General features: G+C 40.3%; 1 protein-coding gene across 7 annotated transcripts in view; it reads right to left on the bottom strand.

The window, feature by feature from the left end:
- Nucleotides 1–19,630, bottom strand: part of REPS2 (RALBP1 associated Eps domain containing 2) — a 204,454-nt gene that overhangs the window by 116,169 nt on the left and 68,655 nt on the right. For 4 of the 7 annotated variants that reach the window (XM_080653923.1, XM_080653926.1, XM_080653925.1 and 1 more), the window contains exons 4-5: nucleotides 15,991–16,117; nucleotides 2,757–2,854 (exon numbers count right to left, since the gene is read on the bottom strand). In XM_080653923.1, the coding sequence (XP_080510049.1) occupies nucleotides 2,757–2,854; nucleotides 15,991–16,117 (225 nt within the window). The remainder of the gene's footprint in view (nucleotides 1–2,756; nucleotides 2,855–15,990; nucleotides 16,118–19,630) is intronic. The other 3 variants (XM_080653924.1, XM_080653927.1, XM_080653929.1) reach the window with 1 other exon arrangement.

The raw sequence follows: 19,630 nt of genomic DNA, 5'->3' as shown, positions 1-19,630 counted from the left end.
CTCCCAACACCAGTTTTTCATCCAAGGCCTCTTAGTTTAACAGATGACATCACCATCCATCCGGTTCCTGAGCCAGAGACTAAGGAAGCATGTCCAGTGTTTGACCTCCAGCCTACCACTTCCTGGCTGCAACCTTGAGTAAATTAAATAAGGTCTTTTAAACCTCAGGTTTTAGCAGCTGAAAAATGGAATAACAGGAATTACCTCATAAAATAGCTGTGAAGAGTGAAAGAGATGATGTGTATAAAATCCTAAGCATAGAAAATGTCTGTGTGCAGTTCCCTCTATCTTATTGCCTTCTTCCTCCAATCCTACCCATCCACCTCCTTGACACTTAGGAATCATTCTCATTTCAACTCAAATGTTACTCCCTGCTGGAAGCCTTCCTTGATTATTTCCTGCCTGCCAAGGTTAGGTCATAACCGCCCCCCTGCCACTTTTCACCCTCAAAGCACAGTGTAATTTCCATTCACATCACACTCTGATTGTTTGATTAATGGCCATCTCCTCCAATAGCCTATAAGCTTCATGAAGGCAGAGAATGGGAGTGCTATGCCTCATTTTTGTATTCTCAACACAGCACTTAGCACATAATAGGTGTTTAGTAAACGTTAGTTGAGTGAAATGCCCAGGATGCATTTTTATCAGCAGAAAAATGGACCTAGAGATTCGAAGAGAAGTCACAGAACACCAATTCAAGCTAGAGCTCATGGCCATCCCATCCAGGGAGCCAGGTAGAAGGTCTGGTGAGCCCCATCTGACCTGCTAAGTTCATGACTTACTGCCTATTTGACCGACACTCTGTTAAGAATTTGGTCTCCACGGTGCTAGAATATACTCTGCATAAACAGGCACAGCCACACCCTGGGAATTTTTTAGATGAACCCCAGTCCCTCCTATACCTTTCCTAATGTAACCATCACTCCATCGTGGGTGCAATTCTAGTGTTTAAAGTCATATTTTTATACCACAGGACCTCTAAACACAGCCAACTACTACATCTGGGGCTTATCTGAAGAAACAGCTGTCTGTTCTAACTCCAGGGTAAAATTGAGCTCTATGGGATCTAGGAGGGAGTGGCATCTTGGCTCTCCAATGTGGTACCAATAAGGTATTTTCAGGAATATTTTTTCACTACACCCAGTGTTTATTTATGCAGAAACTTTAGAACCTAACCTCCTTCTAACATGGGACTCTAATGTATAGCAAAGTATTTTGAAATGCAGGTTTTGACATTGGGCAGGCCTGGGTTCAAATTCTTGTTCTGCTACTTAGGAATTATGACTATAACCTTAGACCCATTACTTAACCTCTCTCAGTCAGTTACCTCTTCTATACTAATAGATATAACAGCATCTAGATATTATATTGGCAAGGAACACTAAATATAAGTACCCTGCTTATGGCTAAATTATTGTATTTAAGAAAGTTCTTTGTATGGGGTGGAGGGGGGCTAGGGAAGTTCAATGGGGGGAAAAGGGGGACATATGTAATACTTTCAACAATAAAGATTTTTTTAAAAAGGAAGTTCTTTGTACACAGAGTACTATCACCTTAGAAGATGACGTTCTGTACCATGCCTAACAGTGCCCATTCCCAGTGGGTATTCAGTGAACACCACGATCTTCCTTAGCTTTGTCTATTTTGGTCCAGACACCAGCCCACTTCCTTATGGGAGTATCTGACACCACCCTACTATTTTGAGTAGAACTGCCTGCACATAAATGATCCTCTTCCTAACTTGGACAGTTGAAATGTTATACAAATCACCCTACTTCCTCTTGTCTTTAGGGTCAAACAGTGAACCAAGTTTTTTCATAACTACTCTCATGCAGACACACACCCTTTGTTGAGAATATGACTTCCTCAGCACAGGATTCAGAGATACTACACAAGAAAACAGTGGTAGACACAGAAAAAAAAAGAGCTCTTTGTCCAAGGGAAAACACTGGAGAAAGGGAAGCTGAAATGTTCTAAGCCAGAGGTCGGCAAACTCATTAGTCAACAGAGCCAAATATCAACAGTACAACGATTGAAATTTCTTTTGAGAGCCACATTTTTTAAACTTTAACTTCTTCTAATGCCACTTCTTCAAAATAGACTCGCCCAGGCCGTGGTATTTTGTGGAAGAGCCACACTCAAGGGGCCAAAGAGCCGCATGTGGCTCGCGAGCCGCAGTTTGCCAACCACGGTTCTAAGCGATGGTATAGCCAGGAAAAACTGAAATATCACTTGTGCTTCTACCATAATATTTCTTTTGTATCGATTACATATGAGAAAGAGTAGTTGCTGCCACTTGTAAAATAATTGCTCTCCAAACAGCATTGAACTAGGCACTGAAGGAGAATACAGAAGGACTACCTCTGCCTTCCAAAAGCTTGCAATGTAATTAGAGGCACAAAACAAATGGGCTACAGCTAACTATGCACTGGATGAATGATAATAAAGAATAAATAAGGCAGAGATACAACAGGCTGTTCTGGGAAAAGTAAAGCTCTCCTGAAGAAGGTACCTAATGATTAAGTAGATGATGGTGGAAGGGCATTTTAGACATACCGATGACCAGGGACCAGCCTGGATTAGTCTAGAGACAGTCAGAACATATACAGCAAAAAAGATTTAGGAAAATATACAAGCAACAGAACAAGAAGTACAATCTGTGCAGTTTTATATCTTCCTTGCAAAAAAAAAGAGGGCCCATCAAAAAACCATGTCCCCAAAGTCTCCCATTGGCATAACCCCACAACATCTCTTACCCGGATGAGGGAAGCCTGATGCCGAGGCGGCTTGGTTCCTTGATTCCCCGATGAGGGTCCCTCAGGCTGGACAAGGGGCTGTCTAGCTTCATAAGGAGCTGAAACCGGAGTGAAAATCAGCATGGTACACAAAGATTCCACCCAAGAATTATGACTTCACACTCCAACTGATACAGTATCTGCTTTTAAGGGCAGAATTGTCAAAGGAATTAGAGATTATGTGCATAGGGCCATCTAGGACAAACAAACCTTGGTGCCCCTGGGTACAATTTAACTGAACAATCTAAAGATATCCAACCAATTTATGATAAGGCAGGAAAATATTTACATCAGGTTAAGATTAGGAATAAATTATAAGGGTGGAATGGTGAGAACCTAAATTGGGATAGAAAACAATGAGAGTCATTAGAAAAGTGCCATGTTATATATGTTCAAATTCTTGAGATAGGCAAATTCTATATATACCCTCCTATTTAAAAGTCTTCCATTCATTCCCCTACCCCCAACCCTTGCAAAGAAGTAAATGTATATGCATTTTAAATACTAAGGTTCAATATTATCATTTATTTTGTTTGTTTGTTTTTGAGAAATAAATAGCACTCTTCTTTTCCTTTTTGGAAAGAATATGAAACCAAGTTGAAAAAAATACAAAAAAGAATAAATGTATTTCATTTTATTTTTTATTTCCTTTTTTTTTACTAAGAATAAATGTATTTTATATTTATTATTTTATCATTTGATAACCAAACTAAAACTAATTTTGTTACCTTTTAAAAAAAAGTTTGTTTAAGCCACAAAAATGAACACTTTTTTTATTCCTTTTATTTCCAGAACACTTAATGACCTTGCCAATAGGGCAGAAAAACAGTTAAACATAACCAAGTAGTATGCAGCTCCAATAGAAAAGAGAAATTATCATCCAAGATGAAACCATTTCTGATATGTTTGGGTTAACAATTCGAGCTTTTGGAAGTATGTAAAGAAGTAAAATGCTTTCTTTCTGTAGTTTCCTTATAAGTAAAATTAGGCAGAGAGAGCAGAGCAGCCTGTTAGTGCAGCACCTTTAGCACAGTGTGATCTTTTTAAAACAAAGAAGGTATAATAACAGCACATCAAGAATAACAAACAACTCCTTGGCTCACATCTGCTTATTGTGTTTCATCCAAGAAACTGGAACACAAGATTATAACACAATAAAACACATGAACATATCAAAATTATTGCCTAACAAATCATTTAGTGTATTTTCAGACTCTGCTAAGAATTATTAAAAGTATAAAAATTGAAAAAGAAACATAAACAGGAAGCACATAATCCAGATCTTAAAAATAAATCTCAGCTGGTAGGCAGGTGTTGAGAAAGCTTTTTAAGATCATTTCACTTTGATGGAACACCAAATTAAACTCTCAATGCCAGAAGTTTGGACAACAGTAAACTGTATCATAGTTGGGATACTAATGGTCATAAGCTTTCCCTGGGAAGCTGATCCTACATGATTCTGGTTCCCTTCAGAAAGAGGGAGCTTCTACTGCCTAGGAGGGAACCGTGTGGGGGAGGACATCTGGCCCATGGCTCCAGTCCCTCACCTACAAGGACCTTCTTCCCTTGGAAGAGACAGACCTAGCTCATCAATAGGCCAAATGAAGACTCAGCCACATGGAGGATCATTTTTGGAGAGGCCAGGCCTGGAGGGCAGATTTTCTCTTCCTACTCCTGTGGAAAGCCTGGATTAGCCACACCTGCCTGTGACTAGAAAGGTGTCTGAAGCCCATGCAGTCACAAGTCTAAGACTCATGCTCTGATCCGCTTTATCAGCACCACAGCTGATGTTCAGGCCATCATTGGTCTGACTGCTGTCTCATTCCACAACTGGATCTGAACTCTACTCTCCTTCCTCCCAAATAAAACACAAGACATGCAACTCAATGCAAAAAAATATTAATTCTTAGATCCCCTTACAAGAGGTTTAATGAGGAACTAGAAGTACCATTTTTCTCCGAGAATAGGAATATAAAACAAACCCTGAAGATTTCATCAATCGGAGATTCGACGTCAAACTAGAACAGTACATGTCAAACTAGAAGTGACATGAGTAACTTCACAATAAAGACTCTACATCTGCAGTCAACTCAGTGAATGGTGACCAGAAGGTGACTTTCAAGAATACTTAAGAATTTCACAAATAAAATGAATACCAAATTCTAAAAAACACAAAAGAAAATACTAGGGAACATTTGAGCACCTACAATGTGCCAGAAACTGGTAGGCACAGATGTTTACATTTCTCATTTGATCCACAAAGCAAACCTCTGAGGCAGAGATTATTCTATTTCACAGATAAAGGAAACTGAAGCCCAGAAAAGTGAAATACCCATAGTCACACAGGCTGGAAATGGACAGAAATGAGAAATGTAGGCCCACCAAGTCTACTTTTAGGGCCAGGAAACAAACATCACAGCCCATGCTCTTATGTGAGTAGATACCTAGAATTAATACATCAGAATAATATGTATAAGAAAAAGCAGAACAGAAGACTCTTAAGCTGGGTGGAAAAATGGAGGCAGAATAGACAGACGTGTCCCGAGCCTTGTGGCGGAGCAGATAGAAAGAACAGCTGAGGGTCGCACCACTAGTGTCTGTTGGAGAGTTAAGGGACAGCTATACTCCAGGAGAAGGTGGGGGACTGCTGGATGGGGGTCCCCTGACCGGGAAGCCCCTACTGCTGCCGGGTTCCCTCCCGGAGCCACCGGCTCAGACACGGAGACCGTGCCATCATGAAGGGGAAAGTGGATGTTATTGGAAACCTGAAAATCTACAACTGCGGCACCTGAAAATCTACAAACAGCTGCAAACCCCAGAGCACCAGTCCCCAATTGGCGCAAACACGTGGATACAGAGGAGCTCTACACTCCACCACGAAGACTTCGCCTGGAATAAGGTGAGGTCTCTGGTCTCGGCAGGACAGAGAAACGCGCGCACTGCGGGAGTTGGAGGACCGGGGGAAGTCTGCACCTAGAAAAATCCGTGGCTGTTGGGGCTGGTGTGATCCATGAATGTGGAAGGGGGTCCTCAGAGCTGGTAACAGAGGGGATCTCTAAAAAGCAACCCATTTTGATCTAATGCAGAAGGACAGCCTAAAAATTTAGGAAGTGTGCTGGCTGCTTGGACACAAGGGGGAAAAGGGGATTGAGCAGGCTTACGCGCAGACCCAGAGTTCACACACTCGCGCTTTCTCCTCTTTGAATCCTTGCTTCTGATTACTGAGCCCAATACATAGGATCACCCAGTTGGGGACACCCTAGGAGACTGCAGGGGAAAGTTGTTTTTCTGGAACCTGGGGATCAGAGCGGGGAGTGACCGTCAGAGAACCAGCTCTGGGGCAGCCCACTCCCACAAACCGGTATTGAGTGCCACAGGGAAAGCAGGATCTAAGAACAGGTTAGAGAGGAACTATAGACCCAGAAGTCAACCCAGAAACACTGCCACCCAGGGGCTGAATCACAAATTGACTCTTGTGTAATCACAAATAAAGGAATACAAGAAAGTAAGACACACCACCTGCTTAAAAATCAGGACTGGCTTACAATACTGAGGAGCAGTGGAATGCAGGGAACTGCAATACTGTCCTGACTGGGAAACAGGTGTGTCAAACAGAACAATAGAGGAAGTGAATGACCTTCACTACTGCACTTTTTTTAATTTTTATTATTTTTTTTGCATCTTTTAAGAAACTAATTTTTTTTCTTTTTTCCTCACTTAATTTTACCTTTTTAATTATTACATTTTTATTTTCAATCAGTATTATTACTACTACTATTTTACCTTTTTTAAAAAAGGTGTCATTTTATTTTCTCTTTGACTTTGAGATTAGTGTTCTACATTCTAGTTTCATCTTTCCTTTAGCATCATTCTACTCTATCTCAACTCTACCTTTATGCCATCACTCTCTTCCTAACTTTTCCCCTTTTGTTGTCCTGTTTATCTTACCCTTTTCCTGCTTTAGATTTTCCCTATTCTTTCTTTTTACCCCGTTAAAATTTCACCCTACTTATATATATAATTTCTAATCCCCTGCTCTGAGTTCATACACACCTCTCTCTTCTCTGTCTTCACTATCGAAAAAATTGTTTTTCTCTCTGTCCTTTTGTTGTTGTTTGCTTGAATGTTGATTATATTGATTTCTTATGCTTGTTTGTGAGATTGTTTTGCTTATTCTTTTTGTTTTGGTTTGGTTTTTTGTTTGCTTTGTTTTTGTTTGGGGTTTTTTTTGTATCTGTTTTTCCTCGCCTCGCTTGATATTAATTGTTGTCTGTAGTTTGTATTCATCTCCAGGTACTTGTTGCTGGCATTTGCTGGGATTAGTGGCTGTTCTATTGGAGTTTTCCCCCCTTATATATAGTTTGTTCCCCTTTTCTTTCTTATTCTCTTTCTTTTCTCTCTTACTTTTTTTTTCCTTTTCCCAATTTCATTTTGGCACTCCTTTCTTTTTTTTCTCTTCTTCTTTCTCTCCTATCCCCTAATTTGCCTTTCTCTGGTGATCACCTATATTTGGGGTTATTAATATCGTGAATACATTTCTGTTCAGTGCCTTGTGTGTTGTACCTGGTTGTGTTGTATTTTTGTGCCTTTAAATCAACGCAGGAGAGAGAGAACTACATAACCAGACACCCAGAGAAGAGAGATCATGGGGAGACAAAGACACAGCCCACATATGAAAGAAAAGCAGGCATCACAAGAAAAGGAAGTAAATGAAATGAAGGCAAGCAACCTACCAGAGAAAGAATTCAGAGAAATGGTCATAAGGTGGCTGAAAAGAATGAAAGACAAATTCAACAATATGAGTAAGAACCAAGAGGAAATGAAGAAGAACCAAGAAGAAATGAAAAATGACATCGCTGCTGTAAAGAACTCAATAGAAAGCATCAAGAGTAGACTAGAAGAAGCAGAGGACCACATCAGTGAGCTAGAAGACAAGGTTGGAAAAAATACCCAAGTAGAGCAGCTTCTAAAAAAAAATAAATAAAAAGCAGGAGGAGAGCCTAAGGGAATTTTGGGACAACACAAAACAACATCCGCATAATAGGGGTTCCTGAAGGAGAGGAAACTGAGCAAGGAATAGAAAACTTGTTTGAAGAAATAATGACAGAAAACTACCCTGATATAGGGAAGAAAAAACCCACACAAATCCAAAAAGCTCACAGAGTCCCAAGCAAAATGAACCCCAAAAGACTGACGCCAAGGCACGTGATATTTAAAATGGCAAACACCAACGACAAAGTAAGAATCTTAAAAGCGGCCAGAAAGAGACAGAAAGTTACCTACAAAGGAACCCCCATCAGACTAGCAACTGAATTCTCAACAGAAACCATCAGGCCAGAAGGGAATGGAATGAAATATACAAAGTCATGCAAAGGAAGGTTCTGAATCCAAGAATACTGTACCCAGCAAGGCTATCAATCAAAATTGAAGGTGAAATCAGGAGCTTCACAGACAAAAAAGGACTAAGGGAATTTATTACCACCAAACCAGCAATGCAAGAAATGCTAAAGGGTCTGCTGTAAAAAAAAAAGAAATAGGAAGCGAAGAAGGAACACAGGGGTAAAGAATAAAAATGGCAACAAATAAGTAACTATCAATAATAACTTTAAATGTAAATGGATTAAATACCCCAATCAAAAGACATAGGGTAACGGATTGGATAAGAAAACACGACCCACATATCTGCTGTCTACAAGAAACCTACCTCAGAAAAAAAGATGCACACAGACTGATGGTGAAGGGATGGAAAAAGGTTTATCAGGCGAATGGAAATGAAAAAAAAAAAAAGGCTGGGGTAGCAATACTTATTTCTGACAAATTAGATCTCAAAGTGAAGGACATAACAAGAGATAAGGAAGACCACTTCATAATACTAAAGGGAGCAATCCAACAAGAAGAAATAACTCTGGTAAACATATATGCACCCAATACAGGAGCACCCAAATACATACAAAAAACTCCTGGAAGATATCAAGGGAGAGATTGACAGCAATACAATCATAGTAGGGGACTTTAATACCCCACTATCACCATTGGACAAATCCTCTAAACAAAAAATCAGCAAAGAAACATCAATCCTAAATGACTCACTAGACCAGATGGAATTAATTGACATCTTCAGAACATTTCATCCCAAAGCCACAGAATATACATTCTTCTCAAGTGCACATGGGTCATTTTCAAAGATAGACCATATGTTGGGTCATAGGCAAAGTCTCTTCAAATTCAAGAAGATAGAAATCATATCAAGCATCTTCTCAGATCACAGTGGCATAAAACTGGAAATCAACTACAATAAAAACAATCCAAAAAAATCAAACACATGGAGACTAAACAGCATGCTATTAAATAATGACTGGGTTACCAGAGAGATCAAGGAAGAAATAAAAAACATCATGGCAACAAATGACAATGAAAACACAACAATCCAAAATCTATGGGACACAGCGAAAGCAGTCTTGAGAGGGAAGTTCATAGCTCTACAAGCCTACTGCAAAAAAAAAAAAAAAAAAAAAAAAAAAAAAAAAAAAAAAAAAAAAAAAAACAAGAAACAATGGTAATAAATTACCTAACCCTACAACTCAAAGAGTTAAAACGAGAGCAACAAGAAAAGCCCAGTGTAAGCAGAAGGAAGGAAATAATAAAGATCAGGGCAGAGATAAACAACATTGAAACAAAAAAAAAAAAAAAAAAAGATCAACAAAACCAAGAGCTGGTTCTTTGAAAGGATAAACAAGATTGATGAACCTCTAGCTCACCAAGAAGCAAAGAGAGTGGAGCCAAATAAACAAAATCAGAAATGAAAGAGGTGAAATAACAACAGACCCCACCGAAATACAAATGATTGTTAAAAAATACTATGAACAACTCTATTCCAACAAATTGGACAACCTGGAGGAAATGGACATATTCCTAGAAAAATACAACCTTCCAAAACTAAATCAGGAAGAATCTAAACATCTCAATAGGCCAATAACTATAGAAGAAATTGAAGCAGTCATCAAAAAGCTTCCAGCAAACAAAAGCCCAGGGCCAGATAGCTTCACAGGGGAGTTTTACCAAACATTCAAGGAAGAACTAAAACCTATCTTCCTCAAACTATTCCAAAAAATTCAAGAGGAAGGAACACTTCCAAGCTCCTTCTATGAAGCCAGCATCACCCTAATACCAAAACCAGATAAAGACAACACAATGAAAGAGAATTACAGGCCAATATCCCTCATGAACATAGATGCCAAAATCCTCAACAAAATTCTAGGAAATCAGATCCAGCACTACATCAGAAAGATCATACACCATGACCAAGTTGGATTTATCCCAAAAATGCAAGGATGGTACAATATCCGCAAATCAATAAACGTGATACATCACATAAACAAATTGAGAGATAAAAATCACATACTCCTATCAATTGATGCAGAAAAAGAATTTGACAAAATCCAACAGCCTTTCTTGATAAAAACTCTCAACAAGGTGGGAATAGAAGGATCATACCTCAACATAATAAAAGCTATATATGATAAACCCACAGCTAACATCATACTCGATGGGCAAAAACTAAAACCATTTCCCCTAAGAACAGGAATAAGACAGGGATGCCCACTCTCACCACTCCTCTTCGACATAGTACTGGAAGTTTTTAGCCATTGCAATTAGACAAGAAGAAGAAATAAAAGGCATCCAAATTGGAAAAAAAGAAGTAAAGCTGTCCTTATTTTTGGACATGATGACATGATATTGTACATAAAAATCCTGAAAGACTCCATCAAAAAACTAATAGACTTAATAAATGAATTTGGCAATGTAGCAGGATACAAAATTAACGCCAAGAAATCTATGGCATTTCTATACACCAATAGTGAACTTACAGAAAGAGAGACTAAAAAAGCAATCCTATTTACCATCGCACCAAAAAAATTAAGATACCTAGAAATAAACTTAACTAAGGAGGTAAAAGACCTATATGCGGAAAACTACAGGACACTGAAAAAAGAGATAGAGGAAGACATAAACAAATGGAAGAACATACCGTGTTCATGGATTGATAGAATCAACATCATTAAAATGTCCATACTACCCAAAGCAATCTATAGATTCAATGCACTCCCCATTAAAATACCAACGGCATATTTCACAGACCTAGAACAAACTCTCCAAAATTTCATCTGGAATAAAAAAAGACCCGAAATAGCCACAGCAATCCTGAGAAAAAAGAACAAATTAGGAGGGTTCTCAATACCAGATTTCAAGCTGTATTACAAAGCCACTGTTCTCAAAACAGCCTGGTACTGGCACAAGAATAGACATATAGACCAATGGAATAGAATAGAGAATCCATATATTGACCCAAACCACTATACGCAATTAATATTTGACAAAGGAGGCATGAACATACAATGGAGTCAAGACAGTCTCTTCAATAAATGGTGTTGGGAAAATTGGACAGATACATGCAAAAAAATGAAACTAGATCACCAACTTACAGCATACACAAAAATAAACTCAAAATGGATACAGGACTTAAACATAAGACGGGAAACCATAAAAATACTAGAGGAATCCAAAGGCAGCAAAATCTCAGACATATGCCGAAGCAATTTCTTCACTGATACTGCTCCTAGGGCAATGGAAACTAAAGAGAAAATAAACAAATGGGATTACATCAAAATAAAAAGCTTTTGCACAGCGAAGGAGACCATTAATAAAACAACAAGAAAGCCCACTGCATGTGAGAACATATTTGCCAATGATATCAACGATAACAGTTTAATCTCCAACATTTACAGGGAACTCATGCAGCTTAACAAAAAGAAGATAAACAACCCAATCAAAAAATGGGCAACTGATCTAAATAGACACTTTACGAAAGAAGACAGAAGGAAGGCCAAGAGACATATGAAAACCTGCTCAAAGTCACTAATCATCAGAGAGATGCAAATCAAAACAACAATGCGGTACCATCTCACACAATAGTCAGAATGGCTATTATCAACAAGTCAACAAATGACAAGTGCTAGCGAGGATGAGGAGAAAAAGGAACCCTCGTGCACTGCTGTTGGGAATGCAGACTGGTGCAGCCACTGTGGAGAATAGTATGGAGTTTCCTCAAAAAACTGAAAATGGAACTCCCATTTGACCCAGTAATCCCACTTCTAGGAATATATCCCAAGAAACTAGAAACACGAATCAGAAAGGATATATGCACCCCTAGGTTCATATCAGCACAATTCACCATAGCTAAGATTTGGAAACAGCCTAAGTGCCCATCAGCAGATGAATGGATTAAAAAACTGTGGTACATCTACACAATGGAATACTACGCTGCTGTAAAAAAGAAGTAGTTCTTACCATTTGCAACAACATGGATGGAGATGGAGAGCATTATGCTAAGTGAAATAAGCCAGGCAGAGAAAGATAAATATCACATGATCTCACTCATTTCTGGAATATAATGAACAACATAAACTGATGAACAAAAATAGATCCAGAGACAGAGAAACATCAATCAGAACGTCAAACCTCAGGGAAGGTAGGGGAGAGTGGGGATAAGGGGGAGAGATCAACCAAAGGACTTATATGCATGCATGTAAGCCTAATCAATGGACACAGACAACAGGGGGGTGGGGGCATGAATGGGAGGTGGGGGGGGTAATGGGGGAATAAGGACACATATGTAATACCTTAATAAAGAAATTTAAAAAAAAAAGAAAAAGCAGAACAGACATATTGATTTTGAGATAACACATTAGACATCAGAAGAAACAAGTGAAAGAGTTGAAAGTAGTTGCCTCTGGAGATCAGAAACAAGTTCAGTGGGAAGAATAGTTGTATTTACTATAGGTATGTAAATATTATTTAACTATATACATGTATTACTATTATTTAAACATTATTTTTACAATATGGATAGCATTATGTGCCTCTGAGGGTTGTGGTAAGAAGAATATAATGCACATAAAGACCTCGGCATGATACCTGGCACATAAGTCTTATGCAATGAACATTAGCTACAGCTATATCCAGCAAGTGAAACTAACAGGAGCCCAGGAGACAAGCTGAAGAGGGGCTCTGAATTCCAGACTGGTCTGATGATGCTCAGTCTGATTTAAAGCATACTCAATACATGTCCCACCAGCCAGGAATCATGGCAGAATATTGGACAGGGAAATGACCCCAGAAAATGTATTACAAGAAAATTATGTCAGTAGCAAAACTCCTTTCTGAAAAGGTGGAAACTAAAAATAACTCTGGATTGCTTAGTACCAGAGTCGCTAAGGTTTAACAGCTTTTAGATATGCTACTGTCTAGCCTAGCGGTCGCCAACCAGTGGTCTGCGGATCACTGGTGGTCTGTGAGGTCTGAAAGGTTGGCAACTACTGGTCTAGACCAAAGGTAAGATAGAGTACAAAAATAGGAAAGAGAATCCTGAGCCCATCAAATGGGTTGGAGAAACTGAGTTCTGAAAACGTGGGGAGAGAGAGAAGGAAGACATGCGAACTTCTCTTACTTCTTGACCTAAAGATATGTGACAGAAAAGGAAGCAAATAGGTAAAGAAAATCCTTTGAGGGGAAATCCACCAACATTATAAAAACAGGAATTAACAAGCTTTGACATGAATAGTATCAATTAGAAGCAAAAATCACAAGATGGACCCAAGTTGCAGATAGAAAAATTCTCCCTTCCTTTGACTTACATAGATGGGCAAGTCTAAATAGAAATGCCTGTAAACATTTTATTTGTGAATGACCTTGTTCCTAGCTACAGGGACCTAACAGCCTCCTAATTGATGGCTAGATCCAGGAAACTCAACTCCTTGAGAAACAGGAGACTGTTCACTCAGATTCCTCTCTATGGGTAAGCTGTACAAAGAAGAACCCTCTAGAAGAGCAGCTCATCAGTCTAAGGATCATAATGTAGGAGAAAAACCAGGAAGGGATAACAGAAACTTAGAAGACAATGTTTCAAGAATAAAGGAATGACCACAAAAAGATGTACTTCACATCTAACAGAATAGCTAAAATTAAAAACACTGAAGAAAAAGAAACCACTGAGAATACCAAATGCTTTCAAGGAGCATGAACTCTCTCATACATTGCCAGTGGGATGTATAGAGCCCCTTTGGAAAACTCTTTTGGTACTTTCTCATACATCTACCCTAAGTCTAGCAATTCCACCCCTAGGTGCCAGGGAAATTACAACATATGTCACACTCATATTCATAACAACCAAACACTGGAAACAACCCAAATGTCCATCAACAGGAGAACGGCTCATCAAACTGTGATCCATTCATGTGATGGAACTCTACTGAGTAATAAATAGGAACAAACTACTGATACACACAATATGGATGAATTTCAACCACTATGCTGAGGGAAAGATGGCAGACAAATAAGAGTACAGTCATTCAATATGATTATATTTATATGAAGTTCTAGAAAAGACAAGACTAATCTAAAGAGATAAAAATCAGAACAGTGCTTGCACTAGGGAGCAGAGGGTGATTGGAAAGGGGCATCTCTGAGGTGATGGGAATGTTCTATTCTTGATCAAAATGGTGGTTTCATGGGTACATCCATTTGTTAAAACTAAACTGAGTATTTTATATGTGTGCATTTTGTCATATGTAATTTTTACCTGACTTTTTAAAATCAGATTTAAAAAAAGCATAAAGGCATGAACAACCTTGACAGGTGCCACTAAGAGTTGAAAAAGATGGAGAGAAGCAGGTTATCTCCTTGCCACTGGGGGAACGGAAGCCCAATTTGAATGGGATGAGGAGAGAATGGCCATGAAATAAAGCTAGTACAGACAAGGTTTTTAAGGAATACCAAAAAAGATAGGGTGGAACATGGTGATACACTGAACAAAAATGACTCACCTGTGAATTAAAAATCAAAAATCAGGCACCATGCTAGGCACAGGACTCCAACTTTCAAGCCCAAATAAGATTAGGAATTTTTAAAAACCCACTTCTAAAAACAGGGAAATCAGGCAGGAGGGGGACTGGACTGTAAGAGGAAAATGAATTCTCAACCCCATTTTGCTGCAGACATCAGTAGGACAATCCAGTTCCAGGAGAGTGATTTCTTGTTACAATATCATCTTGCATTTGCAAAGGACTTAATTTCTAATCAGATTTTATACTCACGTTCTCACTAAACCTTACAATACCCTTACAAGATACTCCGCTTTAAAAGAGAAGAAACCATGCTTCAGAGCAGTTAAATGGCTTGCCCAAGGTCACATAGCTAGTCACATAAACCCACACCTTCTGATTCCAATCAAAAGATTTTTCCATTATGCTACACCTGCTTCTTTCTGCAAGATTACAGCCTCTCTCTAGTCCAGGCTAGCACACATTTTATATCTGTGTCCCTCTAGAAGTCACCACTATTTTCAATGCAGCAAAAGCCTGCAGAAACTGGGTCATTTTCAGCCATAGTCCACAAAATAAAAAGGGGGGTTATGGGTATCCAATTCTAGAATACCTTTAATTGGTCATATCTTAAACTAGGAGTCTGAGCCCCAGGAGGACAAGCTGCTGCAGTGAATTTATGGAGTTTTAGCACTGTGCCTAGGCAGCCAACTCTGCAAGTCATCGTTAGAACCAACTAACGGATTTTACCAATAGCATGGCCAGCACAGCCTGAATGTGAGCAAGCAGGCAACCGCACAACGGACACTCTATACACTTCTCAGCAAAATGCTTTCCTGTCATTTCCTGTATTCTTATTCCCAAACACAACAGCTAAATAATTCCATTTATGTGATCAGTCTTTAACGGTTGAATCAACTCTTTTGCATTTGCAGTGTTATATTTTTAAGTCATTCCATAAAAGCAGTTCTTATATAAATATGTTTGGTATGTTTGCGGGAAAGAATAACATTTCCAAAACAACACAACCCCTTAATATGCCACTTTCCTGTGTGATGAAATCTGTATATGAGAGATTAAATCATCTAAATCGTTGTTTACAAGTCTGAAGTTTGTAGAAGACAAGGCATTACTAAGATATATTTCATTTTATTTTTTAAAACCTTGCTTGAGAGAATAAAATTAAATTGAGCCATGTTTCCAAAGACAGAGGTAATTAAGTCCGGAGATTCAGCAGCTGGCAGCATTGCTGCCTGATAGATTAAGGAGTCTCTAAGACCCTGCCTGGGACAGCTGGCCTGCAGATTGCCTCTTACCTGGATGCATCTGCTCCGTGCTGCTCCGCAGTTTGCTGTAGCCATGGCTCAAGGGCACCCTCTGGTAATGAGGCGGAGAAGAAGGAGGGGAGGCGAGGGGTGACATCGTAGGAGACTGTGTTTCCTGCTTCAAAAAATCAGAGCAGAGTTCAGAAGCAATCACTGGAGAAGCCTGGCACTCTAAGCTGCAGTTATGAAGTATAACACAGCTCTACTGCTGGTGAGCCAGTTGGTTTAACAAATGGAGGAAATGTTTTCTCAAAAATTCGGCTGGATTAAAAATCAGTGTCTAATGATTCAAAAGTCTCCCAGAGAATAAAGTCTCACCAGTACTCAGGTACCTCAATTATTAAAACAAGCCTGGAACACTTTCAGTTATTCCAATAATATTTTCCTTTGGAAAATAAAAGACACTGCTCATCACAAGAAATAACATTCATACTCCCCAATTTTGATCTCTTTGTGGATAGATTAAATTTTCATTCATTAATAAAGGCCCTTTCTTTCTGGATTTACACTCGTCAAGTCTTCCAGCAAATGTGGCTATTAAAAATATTTTAAATGCTTAATACTAAATATTCTTAGAGCTTACTATGCCAAGTAAAATGGCAAGTGTTTTTTGGGGTTTTTTTACATCGAGAGACTGCAAAATAGTTAATTATGGGTGAACCACTCCAACTAGCCCACTCATAAACACTAGGATGGAGCCTTAAACATGTTACAATTAGAATCTCAATTCAAATGTGAACCTGATGTTGGACCCTAGGCAAGAAAAGCAACCTTACTCTGCTACTGGGTTTCCTCCTCTGTATTTTTAATGCTACCAACGGAGGGGTAATTTCAGAGTGCCCAAGTATCAAAGAAACAGTAACTTTTATCAACACAGGCACTATATAGTTGCTATTAGTCTAAAAAATGCAATCTGAGGTACTGATTAAGACTTTTCTTCAAGAAAAATAAAAGAATATTTGCTTTGAACTGTAAGCTCACACTCACAGATTGGGTGGGCCTAGCATAAACCCAGCCAAAAGGATGTGTCCTTACTCACACAGCCAGGGGATGGGTCCAGAAAGTTCCCAGGGCACCAACCATCCTGGGATAGTGAACCCTCATTCCTCTCCAAATGCTGATAGGAAAGCATGCCAAATAGTGGTGACTGAAGATTCCTATGCTCCTTTATATATATATCCTTGAAGAACATGCTACACCTCACTTAAATATAAAATTACTGGTGTCCCAGTGCACAGATTCATGCACATTGAAAGGAAATTAATTAGAAGAAATATTTTAATATTGCTATTCGCCCTTTCTCTATAATAGTCAACCAAATTCACAATTGACAATGACAGATTGAAACATAATGTGTGCAACTGGCGCCAGTGAGAGTTTTATATGTATCGTGCATGTGCGAGTCAACTTGGCCTTTTATATATATATACTAGAGGCTCAGTGCACAAAATTCATGCATGGAGGGGGGTTCCTCAGCCCAGCCTGCACCCTCTCCAATCTGGGACTCCTTGGGGGATGTCCACATCCCTCTCGCAATCCAGGATGACTGGCTCCTAACCACTCACCTGCCTGCCTGTCTGTTCACCCCTATCCCTTCTGCCTGCCAGCCTGATCGCCCCTATCTTGCCCCCCTGCCATCCTGATCGCCCCTATCTTGCCCCCTGCCAGCCTGATCACCTCTACCTTGCCCCCCTGCCAGCCCGATCGCCCCTACTTTGCCCCCCTGCCTGCCTGATCGCTCCTAACCTCTCTGCCTGCCTGCCTGCCTGATCACCCCTAACTGCCCTCCCCTGCCAGCCTGATCTCACCCCTAACTGCTCTCCCCTGCCGGCCTGATGGCCCCTAACTGCCTCTGCCTGCCTGATCGCCCCTAACTGCCCTTCCCTGCCAGTATGATCTCGCCCCCAACTGTCCTCCCCTGCCGGCCTGATCACCCCTAACTGCCTCTGCCCTGGCCTCCACCACCATGGCTTTGTCCGGAAGGAAGTTGGATATCTGGAAGATGGCTGGTCGACCCGGTCTAATTAGCATATTACCCTTTTATTAATATAGACTAGAGGCCCGGTGCACAAAATTCGTGCATGGGTAGGGCCCCTAGGTCTGACTGGTGATCAGGGCTGATCTGTGGGGCGATCAGCGGGGCAATCAGGGGGCCCCTGCTGGCACCCGCCTTGGCGAGCCTGGTGCCACCCGCTCACCGGCCCTGCCCGCTGCTCACCGGCCAGTCCCACCCCCCGCCGCTGGTTACCTCCCTCTCTGGGGCAATCAAGGGGCCCCTGCTGGCACCCACCTTGACTGGCCTGGGGCCTACAGGCTGGGGGAAGCTCCTGTGTTGAGTATCTGCCCCCTGGTCGTCAACGCGCATCATAGCGACCGGTCGTTCCACCAGTGGTTCCACCGTTTGGTCAATTTGCATATTAGGCTTTTATTATATAGGATACAATAAACTTGTTTAATTAGACCTGCTTTCTGATTTAACTAAACTTTTTCCAGCTCAGTGAAGCACCCCAACTTCTCTTTCAGGTAATTGTCAGCAACACAGCAATAAATATCAACACGAAGCAGATTTTTATAGATCACCCAAGGAGAATAAAGGGTAAAATATTTAACTGCAGCAGTGTTTGACTATATTCTGCACAGTGAGAAAACCTGAAGTCATTTTCAAGGTCCACCATTTCTTACTTCTTTTCAGTCGGGTCAGGTTTCTAAGCTTTCTAAATCTCTATTTTCCAGCTAATGAAAAGAAAATAGGATTCCACCAAATCTCCTATCTACCTACTCCAGGACTTCTGTGAGAATCCAATGAGATGAGGCACAGGAAAATGCTTCACAGACATTTGGTTACAGTGTAAAATGTTTGCACCCAGTTATAAAGCAAGTCCTGTTACTGGACTGAAGAAACTGTAAGGACGCTAGTAGTCACTAGGGAGAGGAAGCCAGGCGTTGCTACATGACGTCATTATCCGGCGCCCACAGCCACTGTTATTGGGCTGGGCTGAGCTGTGTGCCGCATTTTGCACCACGGGGTCTTAGCAGCGCTGGCTGCAATTTGGTGGGCTGTTGCTCCAGGGTAGTGGCAGGGCCTGTGTCCCACTTGGGGGAAGCCAAGTGTTAGTTTGTTGGTGCCAGGTCTGCGGTGCCATTTATTTTTAAATGGCCAGTGCGCATCATGGAAGCTCCTGCATTGAGCTTCTGCCCCCTGGTGGTCAGTGCATGTCATAGCTACTGGTCAGACAGTTGGACAGACACTTAGGCTTTTATATATATAGATAAGTATAAAACTTCTGCAGCAAGACCTCAGATATCCAGCATTATCAGGGTGAACCATATAAATTAGTTCTCCAACTTTAATTTCCTACTGCATTTTAAAAACATTTTTGCCCTAACCAGTTTGGCTCAGTGGATAGAGCATCATCCTGCAGACTAAAGGGTCCCAGGTTCGATTCGTCAAGGGCATGTACCTTGGTTGCAGGCTTAATTCCTGGCCCTGGTCAGGGGTCATGTAAGAGGCAACCAATTGGATGTGTCTCTCTCACATTGATGTTTCTCTCTCTCTGTCTCTCCCCCTCCCTTCCAATCTCTCTTTAAAAAATCAATGGGCGAATATACTCAGGTGAGGTTTAACAAAAAA

This window comes from Plecotus auritus, assembly GCF_963455305.1.
Source record: "Plecotus auritus genome assembly, chromosome: X".
Classification (NCBI taxonomy): Eukaryota; Metazoa; Chordata; class Mammalia; order Chiroptera; family Vespertilionidae; genus Plecotus; species Plecotus auritus.
This window is presented reverse-complemented; position numbering and strand designations above follow the sequence as displayed.